The following is a 14,135-nucleotide window of genomic DNA, read 5'->3' on the forward strand; positions in this document are numbered from 1 at the left end:
AAGAAATACATTGACAATATAAGCATTCCGCACACCAGAATCGAAGATAAACATGTACGTTGAAGTCTTGCGATGACAAAAATCGCCTCTGCGGGACATCGAAAGGGAAACCGGACCCCCCCCCCCCCGGTCTCGGAAATCGCCGCGGCGACAGTTCCGGCGATCCAAAAAGCGATTGCGGCTGCACGGTACGTTACAAAAAAAACAAAAAAAAACGCGACGCGGTTCTGCCGTCGCGGTCACCGGTACGACACCTCACTACGACACCTACTACGGTACGTGGCCATGCATTGGGTGGCGCGTTGTTCTGGAGCGCCGGAACTCGTCGCGTTGACCCTGGCCGCTACGCCGACCAATGAGATCTCTGCTGCGGAGCCCCGCCCCCCCGATGTTAAAAAAAAAAGGAAATATTCTACAATCATGTAGCGCGACGAAGCAATATCGACTTTGCCTGCTCCGGCGGATTCAGAGACGGTTGTCGACGCCTCGCGCGCTCTCGGCACTAAAATGCATCCGTTAGAAAAAAAAAACAACACAAAAAAAACCAAAGCTCAATTCAAGTTTGACTTTGATCCATTTTCTGTTAAATGGCAGTTTTTAGTCTGAAGTTAAAACGCGTCTCTTTCGTCGTCGTGAGAAAACGCCGTCGAACGACGACTGAACGAGCAGTTCATGTTTATCGTCTTTTTCTGAGTGCTCGGGGGGGGGGGGGGGGCTCGTCTGCGCGTTCGGTCGGAGAACCGCGGTTGGACGCCGAAACGCGCCGCGCGGCTTTTGTTTTTCCCGGGAAATTTCGGAGCGTCGGAGCGGCCGGGTTTAAAGGAGACGGTCCGGGTTCTGTCGCGTGCTGTAATTCGTTAAAGACAACCAGTAAAAAAAAAAAAAAAAAAAAAAAAAAATAAAGTTTCAAACTCCTGTCCCCCCCCACCCCCCCCCCCCCCAAAAAAAAAAAAAAAAAAAAAATTCTTAAAACGCTCAGAAAGTTAATTTAAATACTAGAACTGTTAAAAACATGTAAACTGCAAAAAAAAAAAAGGCAACAGTCTCCAATCAGCATTGAACCCTATGGGTTAAAATATTGTTCCTCCGGATGTCCGCGCTCCGCTTCCTGTTGTTATTGGATTAATAATCGAGTAATACTTACATAAAAATGATCGGCTACATGACTGACCTTGCATGAAAAAAATTGCACACCGAAGTGGCAAAACAGCGTCGAATGAAGTTGACTTTTTTTTTTTTTAAATGTATCATCTACTTCAAAATCTGAAACGTGGTTTTAAGACCTCGGCCTGACTGAACACTAGAAATCAAAGCGAAGAGCTCGGCAAAAACATGTTGGTTTTTTTTTTTGTTGTTGGTTTTTTTTTTTTTTTTTTTTTTTTTCATCTTGAACAATTTGTTAGGTTACAGCTACAAAAACCACCAAAAAAACAAAAAAAAAACAAGCAAAATGTGGTCAAGGCCCTCACGAAGCTGACTTGATCCTCCGAGGATGAGAAATGTATAGCTGTCAAAGGACTTGTTGAGCTTCTTCCGGTCGCTTTTTTTTTTTTTTTGCCTCGAAGCCGACCCGCAAAACCGGCGGCACTTTAGCCACTGCGGTGGCTCCCGTCCCCGGTGCGCTGCGCCCGAGCCAGGACCATTTCGCGGGACACCCGCTTGCGGTCCTTGGCCAGGCCCAGGAAGCACATGGTGTCGATGAAGCAAGTGGTGAGGTTCAACTTGCAGCCGAACTCGCTGGTCGCGTAGTCGAAGGGGAACGAGTGGTGGTAGTTGTGATACCCTTCACCTGTAAGGCACAAGGAAAAGGGCGGGGAAGAATTGAGGTTGCGGATCAAAAACCTTTTGATTTTTTTTTTTTTTTTAAATCGGGACGACCCCGACCTTCAAACTTTGCAATTTGTGTCGACAGTTTTATAACCAGGAAATGCAGAAAAGATGCGTTTTTAGTATGTTTAGGTGGCCATTTCTTTTTTTTTTGGGTTGGTGTTATAGCCCTTTAAAAACCGAGGTCCGACCAGGGTTCGCGCCCAGCTGTGTTTGAAAGGTCAATCCCCGTTTCCCCCCCCCCCCCCCCCCCCCCCCCCAAAAATAAGATTCAGACGAGGGTCAATTTCAACCGGCGCGGGACGGACGGATCCCGTTGGTTGCAAACCGGGGCAAACGGTCGTGGCGGAATTGTCGCGGGTTGCCGTCTCCCCGGTGAAGCGCGGCGACGCGTCGCCGGGAAGGTTTTTTGGTTTTTTTTTTTGAAACACGACGGTGGTGAACCGCGATGGAAACGTGGCCGTCTGGCGAGATTTAGACGTGCGCGAGATAATTACGTAACGTCGCAAAAAACAGACAAACTAACAAACGAGAAACATTTCACCGAGATGCGCGAGCGCAGTAAAACAAAGGCTGTCGTTGTGATGAATGGCGGCTCGTCATCTTAGAATATTCGGCCCCGTATCTTTTAACTCGTCCGTCAGATTCCCTTTATAGCACCCGGTTATTTATCGCACGACCCGAGTTGTCTTTGAGGCAGGCATAAAACGACTGTAAATGTTATTGTTTTGCATATGTGGACTTTTTAAAAAAAAATAAATTTGTTTTTATTAATTTAAATTTAAAATGATTTATTTTCCGACGTGAATTTATGCAATTACAAACCTGTGAGTCGCTTTTTAGACATTTTATTCACCCTTTACTGTATTGAAGTCCGTAATATGTACGGACGAGCCAGAAAAAGTCGTTTTGTTTGTTTCGTAACAATCGTAAAATAAATGGTTTTTCCCATCGTTGGTTGCCGGATTCCTTCATTTGACCCTCGAAGCCGCTGCGTCGTCAAATGTGTCGGGAACGTGTTCGCAGCGTCAACTCCGACGTGACGTTCCGCCCGCAGGTGGCGCTACGCCGAAGGGGCGAACTGTAATCTCGGCGGCCCGTCTCGTCTGAAATGTTGCAGGATTAATCCTCGCGCCGTTGTCCGAAAATTCCCGCCCAGGATTTAGATAATCGCCGGATAAGCATTCCCTCCTCCGCCTTTTTGTTTGTTTGTTTGTTTGTTTGGGTGAAAAGCGTGCGTTTGTGCGTTTGTGCGCGCGCGCGTTTTTCCTACCGATGGCGCTGAAAGTGACGAACTTGTTCTCCCTGGGGTTGATGTTCTTGTCGTAGGGCCTGTTCCCCCACATGTGAGCCGCGCTGTTCACCAGCCAGGTGGCGTTCAGCACCAGGGTGTACCTCAGCAGGGCCGGGATGAAGTACGCCACCCACAGGGACTCCCCCCACAGGTACCAGGGCACGGACATCGGGACGAAGAAGCACATGAGCAGCACGGACATCTTGTAGTACCTGTTGGGAGGCGACGAGACAGGGCGGGAAGTAAAACGGAGCCTGTTTACTTAAGTGCGAAATGCAAATTACGCAGGAATGAGCGGCATGTCGAGGCGAGGGATCGTTCACCTCCTTACTTCTGCCCTCGTGACACGGTTTTCGCCGAGTCCTCGACATGCGCCCGGTTGACATGTCGGTAACCCGCATAAACCGGGATGACTAATGCAACCCTGCGCTGCAGACGCAGCTCTGCAGCGGTTGGTGGATTTACTGTAGCAGGTGGAAGAGGGTTCGTTTTTTTTTGTTTTTTTTTCTTTGACCGTTATTTGTTACTTCTACTTTGTTTACTTTCTGCACCTTTTTTTTTTGTTTGACAGTTATTTGTTACTTCTACTTTGTTTACTTTCTGCACCTTTTTTTTTTTTTTCTTTGACAATTATTTGTACTTCTACTTTGTTTACTTTCTGCACCTTTTTTTTTGTTTTTTTGTTTTGTTTAACAATTATTTGTACTTCTACTTTGTTTACTTTCTGCACCTTTTTTTTTTTTTTTTTTTTTTCTTTGACAGTTATTTGTACTTCTACTTTGTTTACTTTCTGCACCTTTTTTTTTTGTTTTTTTTTCTTTGACAGTTATTTGTTACTTCTACTTTGTTTACTTTCTGCACCTTTTTTTTTGTTTTTTTTGTTTGACAGTTATTTGTTACTTCTACTTTGTTTACTTTCTGCACCTTTTTTTTTTTTTTTTTTTTTTTTTTGACAGTTATTTGTACTTCTACTTTGTTTACTTTCTGCACCTTTTTTTTTTTTTTTTTTTCTTTGACAGTTATTTGTTACTTCTACTTTGTTTACTTTCTGCACCTTTTTTTTTTGTTTGACAGTTATTTGTACTTCTACTTTGTTTACTTTCTGCACCTTTTTTTTTGTTTTTTTTGTTTGACAGTTATTTGTTACTTCTACTTTGTTTACTTTCTGCACCTTTTTTTTTGTTTTTTTTGTTTGACAGTTATTTGTTACTTCTACTTTGTTTACTTTCTGCACCTTTTTTTTTTTTTTTTTTTTTTTCTTTGACAGTTATTTGTACTTCTACTTTGTTTACTTTCTGCACCTTTTTTTTGTTTTTTTTGTTTGACAGTTATTTGTTACTTCTACTTTGTTTACTTTCTGCACCTTTTTTTTTGTTTTTTTTGTTTGACAGTTATTTGTTACTTCTACTTTGTTTACTTTCTGCACCTTTTTTTTTTCTTTGACAGTTATTTGTTACTTCTACTTTGTTTACTTTCTGCACCTTTTTTTTTTTTTAAAAGATTGAATAAACCCAGGCTGATGTTTTAAGCCACTAGATCGAGCGTGAAACAAACCGTCGACCCGTGCAACTTACTTCCTCTGGAACATTACAACTTTGTCCGCCAGCAGGTCGCTGAGCTCCAGCTTGCGTCCCTTCTCGACGACGTCGGGGTGTTTGCGCACCAGCAGCCAGCCGATGTGAGCGAAGAAGAAGCCCCGGACGGCGTTGTGCGGGTCGGCGTCCGTCTCCGAATATTTGTGGTGAACCCTGTGGTCCCGAGCCCACTCGAAGATGTCGTTCTGCGGTTTGGAGTGAAGACGGGACGTTACACAAGAACGCCGCCAGAATAAACGAGAACCGCCGTTGCGCGTTTTCTATCAGTTTCGCGGCGGGGACGCGCGTCCCCGACGGCCGGCTCTTCGGGACCCGCGTCTCGTTTCCGTACCTGAAATGCCATGGAGTTGGCGACGCTGAGGAAGATCCGCAGAGGTAACGTGGCCTTGTAGGATCTGTGGCTCCACAGGCGGTGAGCTCCGGCGGTAATTCCTAGAGCACTTATGAAAAAACAAAGCGCAGCTGTGGGGAGAAAACACATCAGCAAATTAATTTGACCGCGTCCTGCTCGTCTGCTCGCGTCGTTAGCGCTTTGCCGAGCGCTCGCTAAACGCTGCGCGCCGAGGCGTTTTCGGTAACGCTGTCAGAGCTCGGGAGGAGATTGAGCAACAGGTGATGCACCACGGGGGACGGTCGCCCGTGAGACGTCATAACATGTCTGTGACTAGACGGGAATGACCCCTCTTAAATGGTCAAATACGTTTTCCAAAAAGCATAAAGTATTAATGTACCGTATGTTTTGGTTTTTTTTTTCCCCTTTTCACCGAAGGCAGCGTGTTTATCAAATGTTTTTTTTTTTTTCGGCTCGACCGGTCTGCAACCGCTTCGCCCCACGCGAGATGACCGACGAACAAACAGTACGAAGCGTGTCACGCAGAACTGTGACAACGGACCGCGATGAGTGATCGCCGATATCTGACACCGGCTGCGGGGATGAAACTACGCGATGGATCCGTTAATGAAAAGAAGCTTAAAAAAAACCCATCTATTCAGCAGTGCAACCTTTGTTTTGAATTAAAACAAAGTGGGTTTTAAAAAAAAAAAAAAAAAAAAAAAAAAAAGACGTGCAGGTTTATGTAAATGAACGTGCTGCTCTTCAACGGCCTTGCACTCCTTTTACAGTGACTTTGCCTAAAAAAAACAACAGGACAGGTGGGCTGTCCCGTTTAAGAGATAAGAGCTTATTGTCACATGCTTCCCTCCAGCTTTTAAGATGAATGCATTAAATGTCTGGTGATATATGCCCGGTGGATAATCCGCCACACATGCAGGGGAACTGGGAGGATCTATGCAGCCACGTCTTTTTTTTTTTTTTTTTTTCTTTTCGTTTTTTTCTTTTTTTTTTTTTTTTGCATTCACCAGTGGTGAGAAAGTGGGCCGGGCTGCTGACATAACAACTGCTTTAAAAAAAAAAAAAAAAAAAAAAAAAAAAAAAAAAAAAAATGTGATGTCCTCCAAAAGAAAAAGCCACATTTAAACCAAACTGTGCAAGAAATGCTGTAACAGGTAGATTTTTTTTTTGTGTTACTTACACCAGAGCAAGGTCAAAGGAGCTGCTGATGGGATGAGGAAGACGCCGTACAAGGCTCCTATATGCAAGACGGTCATCAATATGACGTTTTTCCATACGATGATCTTGCGAGGTTTGGGGCCCTCTTTCTCTTTGTATGTGTTATCAAACACGTCTTCTCTGATGGCCTCTGGAAGAACATCCCCGCTGCTGGACTTGTGCTGCTTCTTCTCCAACGCCTCCGCCTCCGTCATTGTGGCTTTGCGGGTTCTGGTGATTTCTCTAAACGGCGAAGATGGAAAAGGAAAAAAAAAAAAAAAAAAAAACCGCGCGTCAACCTCCGGGTGTTGTTGTTGTTTTGTTTTTTTTTGCAAACGAGATGAGGCAGTATGAAATAAACAATATGTTAATTGATTTTTTTTTTTTTTATTATTTTTTTTTAATTTAAAAAAAAATGCTAGCTCGCGCTAGCTGGCGCCTTGGTGGTTACGGAAGAGGGGCGGTCATGTAACCATGATGCTCGACTTATAGCAGCTGCGACATTGCATAAAACTGATATTACACCTGCGGGAGGGGGAACGAAATAACGTAAAGAACTCACCAAAGACAGGCAGACGAGTGGAAACGAGATTCGGTGAGTGAAACGGGAACAGGAGCTGGTTTAAAAGTACAGTAACCCAGAAAGGGAGCGTGATCGGTTCTGCAGCGAACGCATCAATGAGAGTTGGAGCGCGAGGTGCGACTGACCAATCAGCGCCCGGATGCCGCCTCAAGGTCGCGCTCTGATTGGCTGTCGGTTTATCTGCTGTTCACCTTTTATTCATTCTTTGGCCAGCCAGATGTATATTTACGTCCCCTGGAGAGCGGCTTGCTGCTGCCGCTGCTGTTTGTCTAGACGTGTCAGCCGCACTTCGTGTTTTCCATTCACGCGTGGATTATTCACGAAACGACTCGAGTCGTTAGTGTTTAACGATTGAAGCTGGGGCAAATGGAAGTTTTTTTTTAGTCGCCGTACACCAGAACCAGCGGCGGAGAACCCCCGCCCCCTTCACATTAAAGGAAAAAAACAAAAACACGGGATGTTTTCTCAAGCGCGTCATCCTCGTCCCTAAAGAAAATGGTATTAATAAAATAAATAAAAAAAATCTTTATTCTAAAGTTGCGGAAAGTCCTCTCAAAATTTGTACAATTATTTTATTTTTTTTTGCTTAATTCCTTAATAGTTAGGCTACTCCCTTTATGGTCCCATGCACCTCTGACTAGGCTATATGACCACTGTTTTCAAAATAGAGCTAACCTACTTTATATTATCCCTGAAAACCAAATCTAAATAATTACCGGAGGAGTGTCTGCTGAAGTTTATTTAGTAGCTTACTTAAACGTAGTTATAAGCAAATAAACATTTCCTATACAAGTCTTGATGAATGGCAATCCAAGTTTCACAGCTGAGTCACAGCTTTAGATTCTCTAGAAACACTGTGAATGTGCTGTAAAGATGTTCAGTAAGAGTCAAGCAAAATGTACATTTAACAAGTTGTTGACAGACTCCGTAAAGTGGCAGAGAACCTCGGTTTAAAGTAAGAAAAGGTTTCACACGTAAGATGATGTACTTTATCAAAGTCCTGTTTTATATCATCACTAGTCAGACAATTACATGTTCATATTTTTTTTTTGTCTCTTTCTGTGATTCCTTGTGGTGAACTGAGCATTAAACAGCTTTTTTTTTAATCAACAAATTACACTTTTTTCAAATGGTGTAACAAAAGACAGAACAAGTAATGCTTGTTAGATGTTTGCTCATCCTTTGGATTTATAAACCAAGTATATGCCAGTAGGTTTATTTCATTAGTTTCAGAAAATGACATTGTTTTGCTACTTGCGCCTTCATGAAGTCAGCAATTGCAACATGCAATATTTTAGTGTTTACCCATTGTCAATAAAGTCAATAAAAAAAAAACGGTATTCCAGTTATGAGCTGATTATCGTGTGGCTGAATATTCAGGCCCTGCAGGCAAACTGCCTGAATGAGGGAGTTGAAATCACAACAATGATGCAGTACATGTTACACTGTGTGTGGGTGTCTAGTATTCGCTGTCCTTCACAGTTTGTGTTTTTCAAACGGCTTTGCAGCTCTGTCTCCTGCATCCTTCGTTGTCATGTGGCTCCTGGAGATTTTCAGTAAACAACGATGCACCTGAGAATCACCGATATACCTTTTTTTTTTTTCATGGCAGACACCTTGACTTGTCACAGTTGGGAAAGCACACGTGAATTGACGATGGCTGCATCCTGCTTTCGTGCAACGTAGTTCGCTGTCACGGCTCACTAAATATAAGCCAAAATAACATCGCCTGCTTTCTCTCACACGTACAGATGGTATTCTGTACGAACAAAGATGATTACATACTTTTCTTTAGAAGAGAAAGGGTATGCTTTTATTTACTACTGTTGGCACAAGAATGAACGCGAATAGGAGTATTACAGTGATTTATGATCAACTTACTGCATATACGTTCCACATCTAAAAGATTTAGACTGTTTAATTGTATTACATGATGTACAAAAAAAAAAAAAAAAAAAAAATCGGTTAACTGTAAGGTCAAAAAGACATGGTTGGTGTTGAACTCAAGAGACAGGGTCCATGTTTAAAGAGGCTGAGCACATCCATGGGTTTTCACCTTCATGACCTACATTCAAAAAACAAAACAAAAAAAAAAAAAAAGAGAAGAAAATCGACGATTTGTTGCCATCTAGTGGCGAAACGAGGCAGCACAGAGACGACGCATCAATTCGTGCAAACGAGCGGGAGGGGGGAGGCTTACCTATTCCTGAAAAGTCAACGTCTCCAGGCTCCAGCAGCAAAAACTGTCCCGCACTGAGCAATTTAAATCACCAACTAACCGGCTGACAAATATGTTCGCAGCATCCGCGTGACGTCATCAGCAGGCGCCCTTATTTACTTGTGGTCCAGTTGGCCGCTGCCCCTGCTGCTGCTGCTGCTGCAATGGAAGTAAACAGGGACGAAGCGGAGCGCTGCATTGACATTGCGACTGCGGCGTTGACCAACCACCAGCCGGAGAAAGCGCTGAGGTTCCTGGAGAAGGCGCAGAGACTCTTCCCGACAGAGAAGGCGAAGAGTAAGTTAAAATGGCCGTGTCGCGGAGAAGAAGAAAAGGGGGGTGGGAGGGGGGGGGGGGCCGCTTCAGCTTCAGCTCGGCAGCATCACCTGCAGCATCACCTGCATCCCGCATGAGCAGCCGATGTCGCCCGGGCCTGTCGTAGCATACCAGCTCGCTGGCTCAGTTGCTCTGTTAAACTGCACCTTCTGGAGCTGTTGTTTGTTAAATGCTCAGCATTGAACTGACGTTGCACCCATGCTGTCGGTATTTATTATTTTTGATTTTCTATTAGGAAGCTGAGCCCCGGATGTCGGACGCAGAGATTCCTAGATGACTAAGATGTCTTGGTTTCCCCTCTTATCTTTTTTTTTTTAATTTTTTTTTATTGCATTGCACAATATACCTACACCCACAAATACAAATACAGAAAGGTGAGCATCATTCACGCACACAGAAGAACAAGTGATGTCCTGTACAAAATTGGGTTCGTTGCCATGATCTGGTTTTACATACTTTTGTAACACCTGCACAAGCAGCTGTAGACCTGGATAAATGGTCATTATACACTAACTACTTGGATCAAGGGACCAATTGGTAGAGGAGAGATGGGGTGGGTGGTGTAGTATCAGTATTGTTATGAAAAACAGTTTTTTATGCTTTTTTTTTTAGCATTGGATGATCTCTTTCTTGTCTGAAGATTGTCTGAACATTGATTGTACCTTATGAATGAATTTCTGTCTTCACTATTTTCTCGTGTAAATATCTCCAGAAAGAATCAATAGTCACAGTATTATAGATGTCTATATGCACAGTATCTTAAATCTTATATGTTATCAAGATACATATTATGATGTAAGTCAAACATTTTAGGTAATTGTTAAAGGCTTCGCTATCGTTATTCAGTCTGTCTCTTAAGTATGCACTGAATGCACAAGTAGTCAAGTCAGTTTATTTAAATCCCACCCAACACACATTGACCTAAGTGCTGCACGACTCCAGACACTGGTCATTCTTAAAATACTATCACATGAGAAATATCAATGTTTATGCATTTGGTCTAAAATAGAGGGACATTTGAGTTTTTATAGATATCCATGAGTTACAGGAGTCAGTCTGGAACTTGGGATGCACAATAACATCGGCAAGTCATCGATAGGGGTTGATAAAGACTCAAATGAAATATCCTCAGTGGCAGGCTGATTAAAGGACACTTGAACTGATTGAAGGGCTTCTTTACAGCTTCTGCTGGTATCAGAGTGCTTAATACATTTACAGTTGTTTACAGTGTAGGACCCTCACTAACAGTACTGTGCTTTTTCAGCTGCATGTTGAATATTAGTCTGAATATGTTTGAATGTTCACAACATTTGTCACCTTATGTCTTCTTCTAGCATTGCTTGACCTGATAGCAAAGAATGGATTTACACCCAGACAAGGTGGCCACTCAGACTCCAGTGGGGACTCGGGACCCCGACAGCGGCAGAGCACCAATCAGGATACCAGACCTGAAGAAAAACCTTCAGACACCTCCAAACCCTACACGTCAGATCAGGTAGACGCCGTGAGAAGGTACGTAAGACTGGGAATTATGTAAAGTTCATATTGGCTTTGAAGAAACTGTTTACGGTTTTGCTGGAAGCGATGTTGACGTGTTTCCAGTCTTCACGTGGCACCTGTTCATAATCCTGTGTTCTCTTTCGCAGGATAAAACAATGTAAAGACTTCTATGAAATTCTTGGGGTCCAGAAAGACGCCTCCGAGGACGAACTCAAAAGATCTTATAGAAAACTTGCTTTGAAATTCCATCCGGACAAGAATCATGCTCCGGGTGCAACAGAGGCGTTTAAGGGTAACTTTTTTTACTGATGCAAAAAAAAAAAAAAAAAAAAATCGTGCTGTATTTTTTTCATTGTGATTTCTAGATATAATTTGACTTCATAACTGTTCATTTCCAACAGCTATTGGTAATGCGTATGCTGTGCTGAGTAACGTTAACAAAAGAAGACAGTATGATCAGTGTGACGAGGAAAGAAGACATCCAACAGAACACGGCCCCGATGGAGGAAACTTCGAGCCGGATATTTCACCCGAGGACCTCTTCAATATGTTCTTCGGAGGAGGTTACCCATCAAGTAAGTGTCACTGCTTTGTGTTTTCATAACGTTCTTCTGAGTGCCAATATTTGAATTATTCATATTACCTGTTCTGAAGTGTCTGTTGAGTTGTAAATGTGCTACATTAATCCAGGTAATACTCATGTGTACACTAACGGGCGGATGCGTTACCAAAGGCGGGAGAGAAGAGAGAGACAGCGGGATGTAAGTTTGGCACTCAAACTGCTGTAAATACAGTGTAAAAATACATAAATATGGTAGTTTGCCATGTTGGCCAGCAGGGGGAGACATTTAGTCAACAGTTAAGGTGTCCTTCGTGATACTGAAGAGATTTTTTTTGTGCGTATTAATGTGTGTTTGTAATGTGTCTTTTTTTTTGCAGGGAGGTCTGGCTCTCTTCGTGCAGGTCATGCCCATCCTCATCCTGGTTATTGTGTCAGCTCTCAGTCAGATCATGGTCAACAGTCCGTCCTACAGTCTCAGCTTCAGGCCGTGAGTGGGATCCCTATTCTGAGAATGAAATCCCACAACTAGCTGTTCTTCTGTAAAATTGCAAGGGGCTTAGATTCAAGATTATATTCACGCTACATAAAATTCAGAAGAATCCAAACCCAGGTCTATTTCATGATTCTTAATTGTTATATTTTCATCAAATTTCGGAAAATGGATTTGCTTCCACAGAGTTTGCAGTTATATAGCGTCCTGCAACAGGTCCATCGTATTGTTTTGCAGTTTATTGTGCGATTTTAGAAAGAACATCTTGATGCTGCAGTTAGTTTCAAATAATCACAGGCCTTTGCTGTGTTTGCTGGCTCTACGTGTCTGGCCACTCTCCATGCTGCCTGCCTTTGTGTTTCAGATACACTCGCCTGTGAGTCATTATCAGCCGTGAGTCATGTTGACAGAGACGGACGGTTCCAGATCTGTCATCCGCGTGCTGCGTTTCTGTCACACGATATCTGTCCCACACTTTGTCCTATCTTCAGGTCAGCAGGTTACTCGCAGAAGAGGCTGACGGAGAACCTGAAGGTGCCATATTATGTGGGGGAGCACTTCTCCAAAGAGTTCACTGGTGTCAATCTGAAGAATTTGGAGCGCACAGTGGAGGACGATTTTATTTCCAACCTCCGCAACAATTGCTGGAAGGAGAAGCAGCAAAGTATGTTTTCCAAGAAAACATGGGAATGAATGCTGGGAAACCGTTTTATAGAATATTCATATTTTTATTGCCCCTCATATCTTTAAATCAATTCTTCGTGTGTTTTTCTTGCAGAGGAAGGCATGCTGTACAGAGCTCGCTATTTTGGAGACACTGATCTCTACCAAAGAGCGCAGAGGGCTCGCACACCAAGCTGCGCCAAGCTGTCCGAGATCACAGCGTCGTTACATGGTTGAGGATGCGTTCATGATTAAAAACAAGTACTCCACACTTAATCATTTCTGAACATATTTTTTTTTAGTGATTGTCTAAATGTTTTGTTGCATTTCACAAGATAAAAATACTTTTTTTTTGTCTCTAGGTTTCCAGAATCACTGTGGAAGATTTCTTGCTGTAAATAGTTAAGCTTTAACAATCTCCACCAAACTGACCCCACAAACTGGTTAAAACCATTTCTGTGAAATTTTAGTGCGTGAAATTAAAATATAATGTTAATATATTGTTTTGAACTAAAAAAAAAAAAAAAAAGCCACTTATCATTGCTTGTCCTCCTGACAAGATGTGGGTTTGGACAACTTCCAAGCACCAGTTTTGACCACAAAGCTGGCAAAGGTCATTTCACCCTGGTTTCTGCAGTTACAAAACCAGAACATAGATAAGCTCTCTTTAATCATACGAATGATATTTATGTAGCAGTTGAACCGAAACCACATCGAATGATTCCTCCTTGATTTTATGCGGTCAGATCAGTGGAGAAAAGTTTGAAGGGGATTTGCTGATTCGACTTGAAATGCACATTTTCAAACTATGCAGAAATATTGTGAAACCTCTGTTTAGGGTTTGTTAGAACACTTGAACACCTGAGATTTGTCTTTTTCTGCTGTGTGTGATATAAAATTAGGAAATGTCCCTGTCACCTTTACCTCCGTTAACTGTGGTATAACTTCAATATAAATGCCAAGAGAATGAGACATGTGCCTACCCACAAAGTGGGACTTTAACAGGTTCTAGTTTTGGAGTGTAATGTCTCTGATGAATCTCATCTGGTGGGAAAAAGCCATCTCTGTCACACTTTTTTAGTTTATAGTATGCTATTTATTCTTTATATTATTTATTTATTTATTTAATTAGATAGATAGATAGATAGATAGATAGATAGATAGATAGATAGATTTATCAGTGCAGATCCTGCTCACTTTTTTCCACCATGTTTTTACTCCCTGATGAAAAAAAATAAAATATGGATGCTTAAACGTGTTGAATGTGACTCGTTACTCTGAGCAGGACAAGAAAGCTTTGTCAGCACATTTGGCCGAGACGAACAACTGGAAACATGGCCGTGTGCACGTTCACATTTCGGGTGACGTGCAAAACGTGCCTGGCAGGAAGGGGAGCGTTACCACAAATAAACTCAGCTGGTCTGTGTCAGAAGTTGCACCTCTGCTTCTCTTTTTTTTTTTGTGCCAACTTCACACTTATTCAGTTTTTGAACTTTTCATCTCTGTTGTGCATCATGT

General features: G+C 42.6%; 2 protein-coding genes across 3 annotated transcripts; one reads left to right on the forward strand and one right to left on the reverse strand.

Annotated features, from left to right (window-relative positions):
- Positions 1–1,387: 1,387 nt before the first annotated feature.
- On the reverse strand, positions 1,388–7,042 carry scd (stearoyl-CoA desaturase (delta-9-desaturase)). The gene is made up of 6 exons (XM_069155380.1): positions 6,828–7,042; positions 6,249–6,508; positions 5,048–5,178; positions 4,696–4,901; positions 3,101–3,333; positions 1,388–1,789 (listed from the first exon to the last, which is right to left on the reverse strand). The coding sequence occupies exons 2-6, from the start codon at positions 6,478–6,480 to the stop codon at positions 1,590–1,592; spliced, it is 1,002 nt and encodes a 333-aa protein (XP_069011481.1). The 5' UTR covers positions 6,481–6,508; positions 6,828–7,042; the 3' UTR covers positions 1,388–1,589.
- A 1,960-nt stretch (positions 7,043–9,002) lies between these two features.
- On the forward strand, positions 9,003–13,871 carry dnajb12b (DnaJ heat shock protein family (Hsp40) member B12b). 2 transcript variants are annotated; one of them, XM_069155379.1, is made up of 9 exons: positions 9,003–9,363; positions 10,737–10,914; positions 11,049–11,194; positions 11,304–11,477; positions 11,593–11,663; positions 11,842–11,951; positions 12,446–12,618; positions 12,733–12,878; positions 12,980–13,871. In XM_069155379.1, the coding sequence occupies exons 1-8, from the start codon at positions 9,231–9,233 to the stop codon at positions 12,852–12,854; spliced, it is 1,107 nt and encodes a 368-aa protein (XP_069011480.1). In that variant the 5' UTR covers positions 9,003–9,230; the 3' UTR covers positions 12,855–12,878; positions 12,980–13,871. The 2 variants fall into 2 exon arrangements, with proteins under 2 accessions (XP_069011480.1, XP_069011479.1); XM_069155378.1 differs by having other exon boundaries at positions 9,004–9,363; positions 12,733–13,871.
- Positions 13,872–14,135: the final 264 nt, after the last annotated feature.

This window comes from Embiotoca jacksoni, unplaced genomic scaffold (assembly GCF_022577435.1).
Source record: "Embiotoca jacksoni isolate LCO1_2020_lvr unplaced genomic scaffold, fEmbJac1.0.p SCAF_20, whole genome shotgun sequence".
NCBI lineage: Eukaryota > Metazoa > Chordata > Actinopteri > Embiotocidae > Embiotoca > Embiotoca jacksoni.

Excerpts from the sequence above, each read along its gene's own strand:
- scd (XM_069155380.1), bottom strand. The coding sequence starts at position 6,480 with ATGACGGAGGCGGAGGCGTTGGAGAAGAAGCAGCACAAGTCCAGCAGC. Across the intron at positions 4,902-5,047 it reads CCAACTCCATGGCATTTCAG|AACGACATCTTCGAGTGGGC; the intron begins GTACGGAAACGA and ends TCCAAACCGCAG. Across the intron at positions 1,790-3,100 it reads CGTCACTTTCAGCGCCATCG|GTGAAGGGTATCACAACTAC; the intron begins GTAGGAAAAACG and ends TGTGCCTTACAG.
- dnajb12b (XM_069155379.1), top strand. The coding sequence starts at position 9,231 with ATGGAAGTAAACAGGGACGAAGCGGAGCGCTGCATTGACATTGCGACT. Across the intron at positions 10,915-11,048 it reads CAGGTAGACGCCGTGAGAAG|GATAAAACAATGTAAAGACT; the intron begins GTACGTAAGACT and ends TCTCTTTCGCAG. Across the intron at positions 11,478-11,592 it reads CGGAGGAGGTTACCCATCAA|GTAATACTCATGTGTACACT; the intron begins GTAAGTGTCACT and ends ACATTAATCCAG.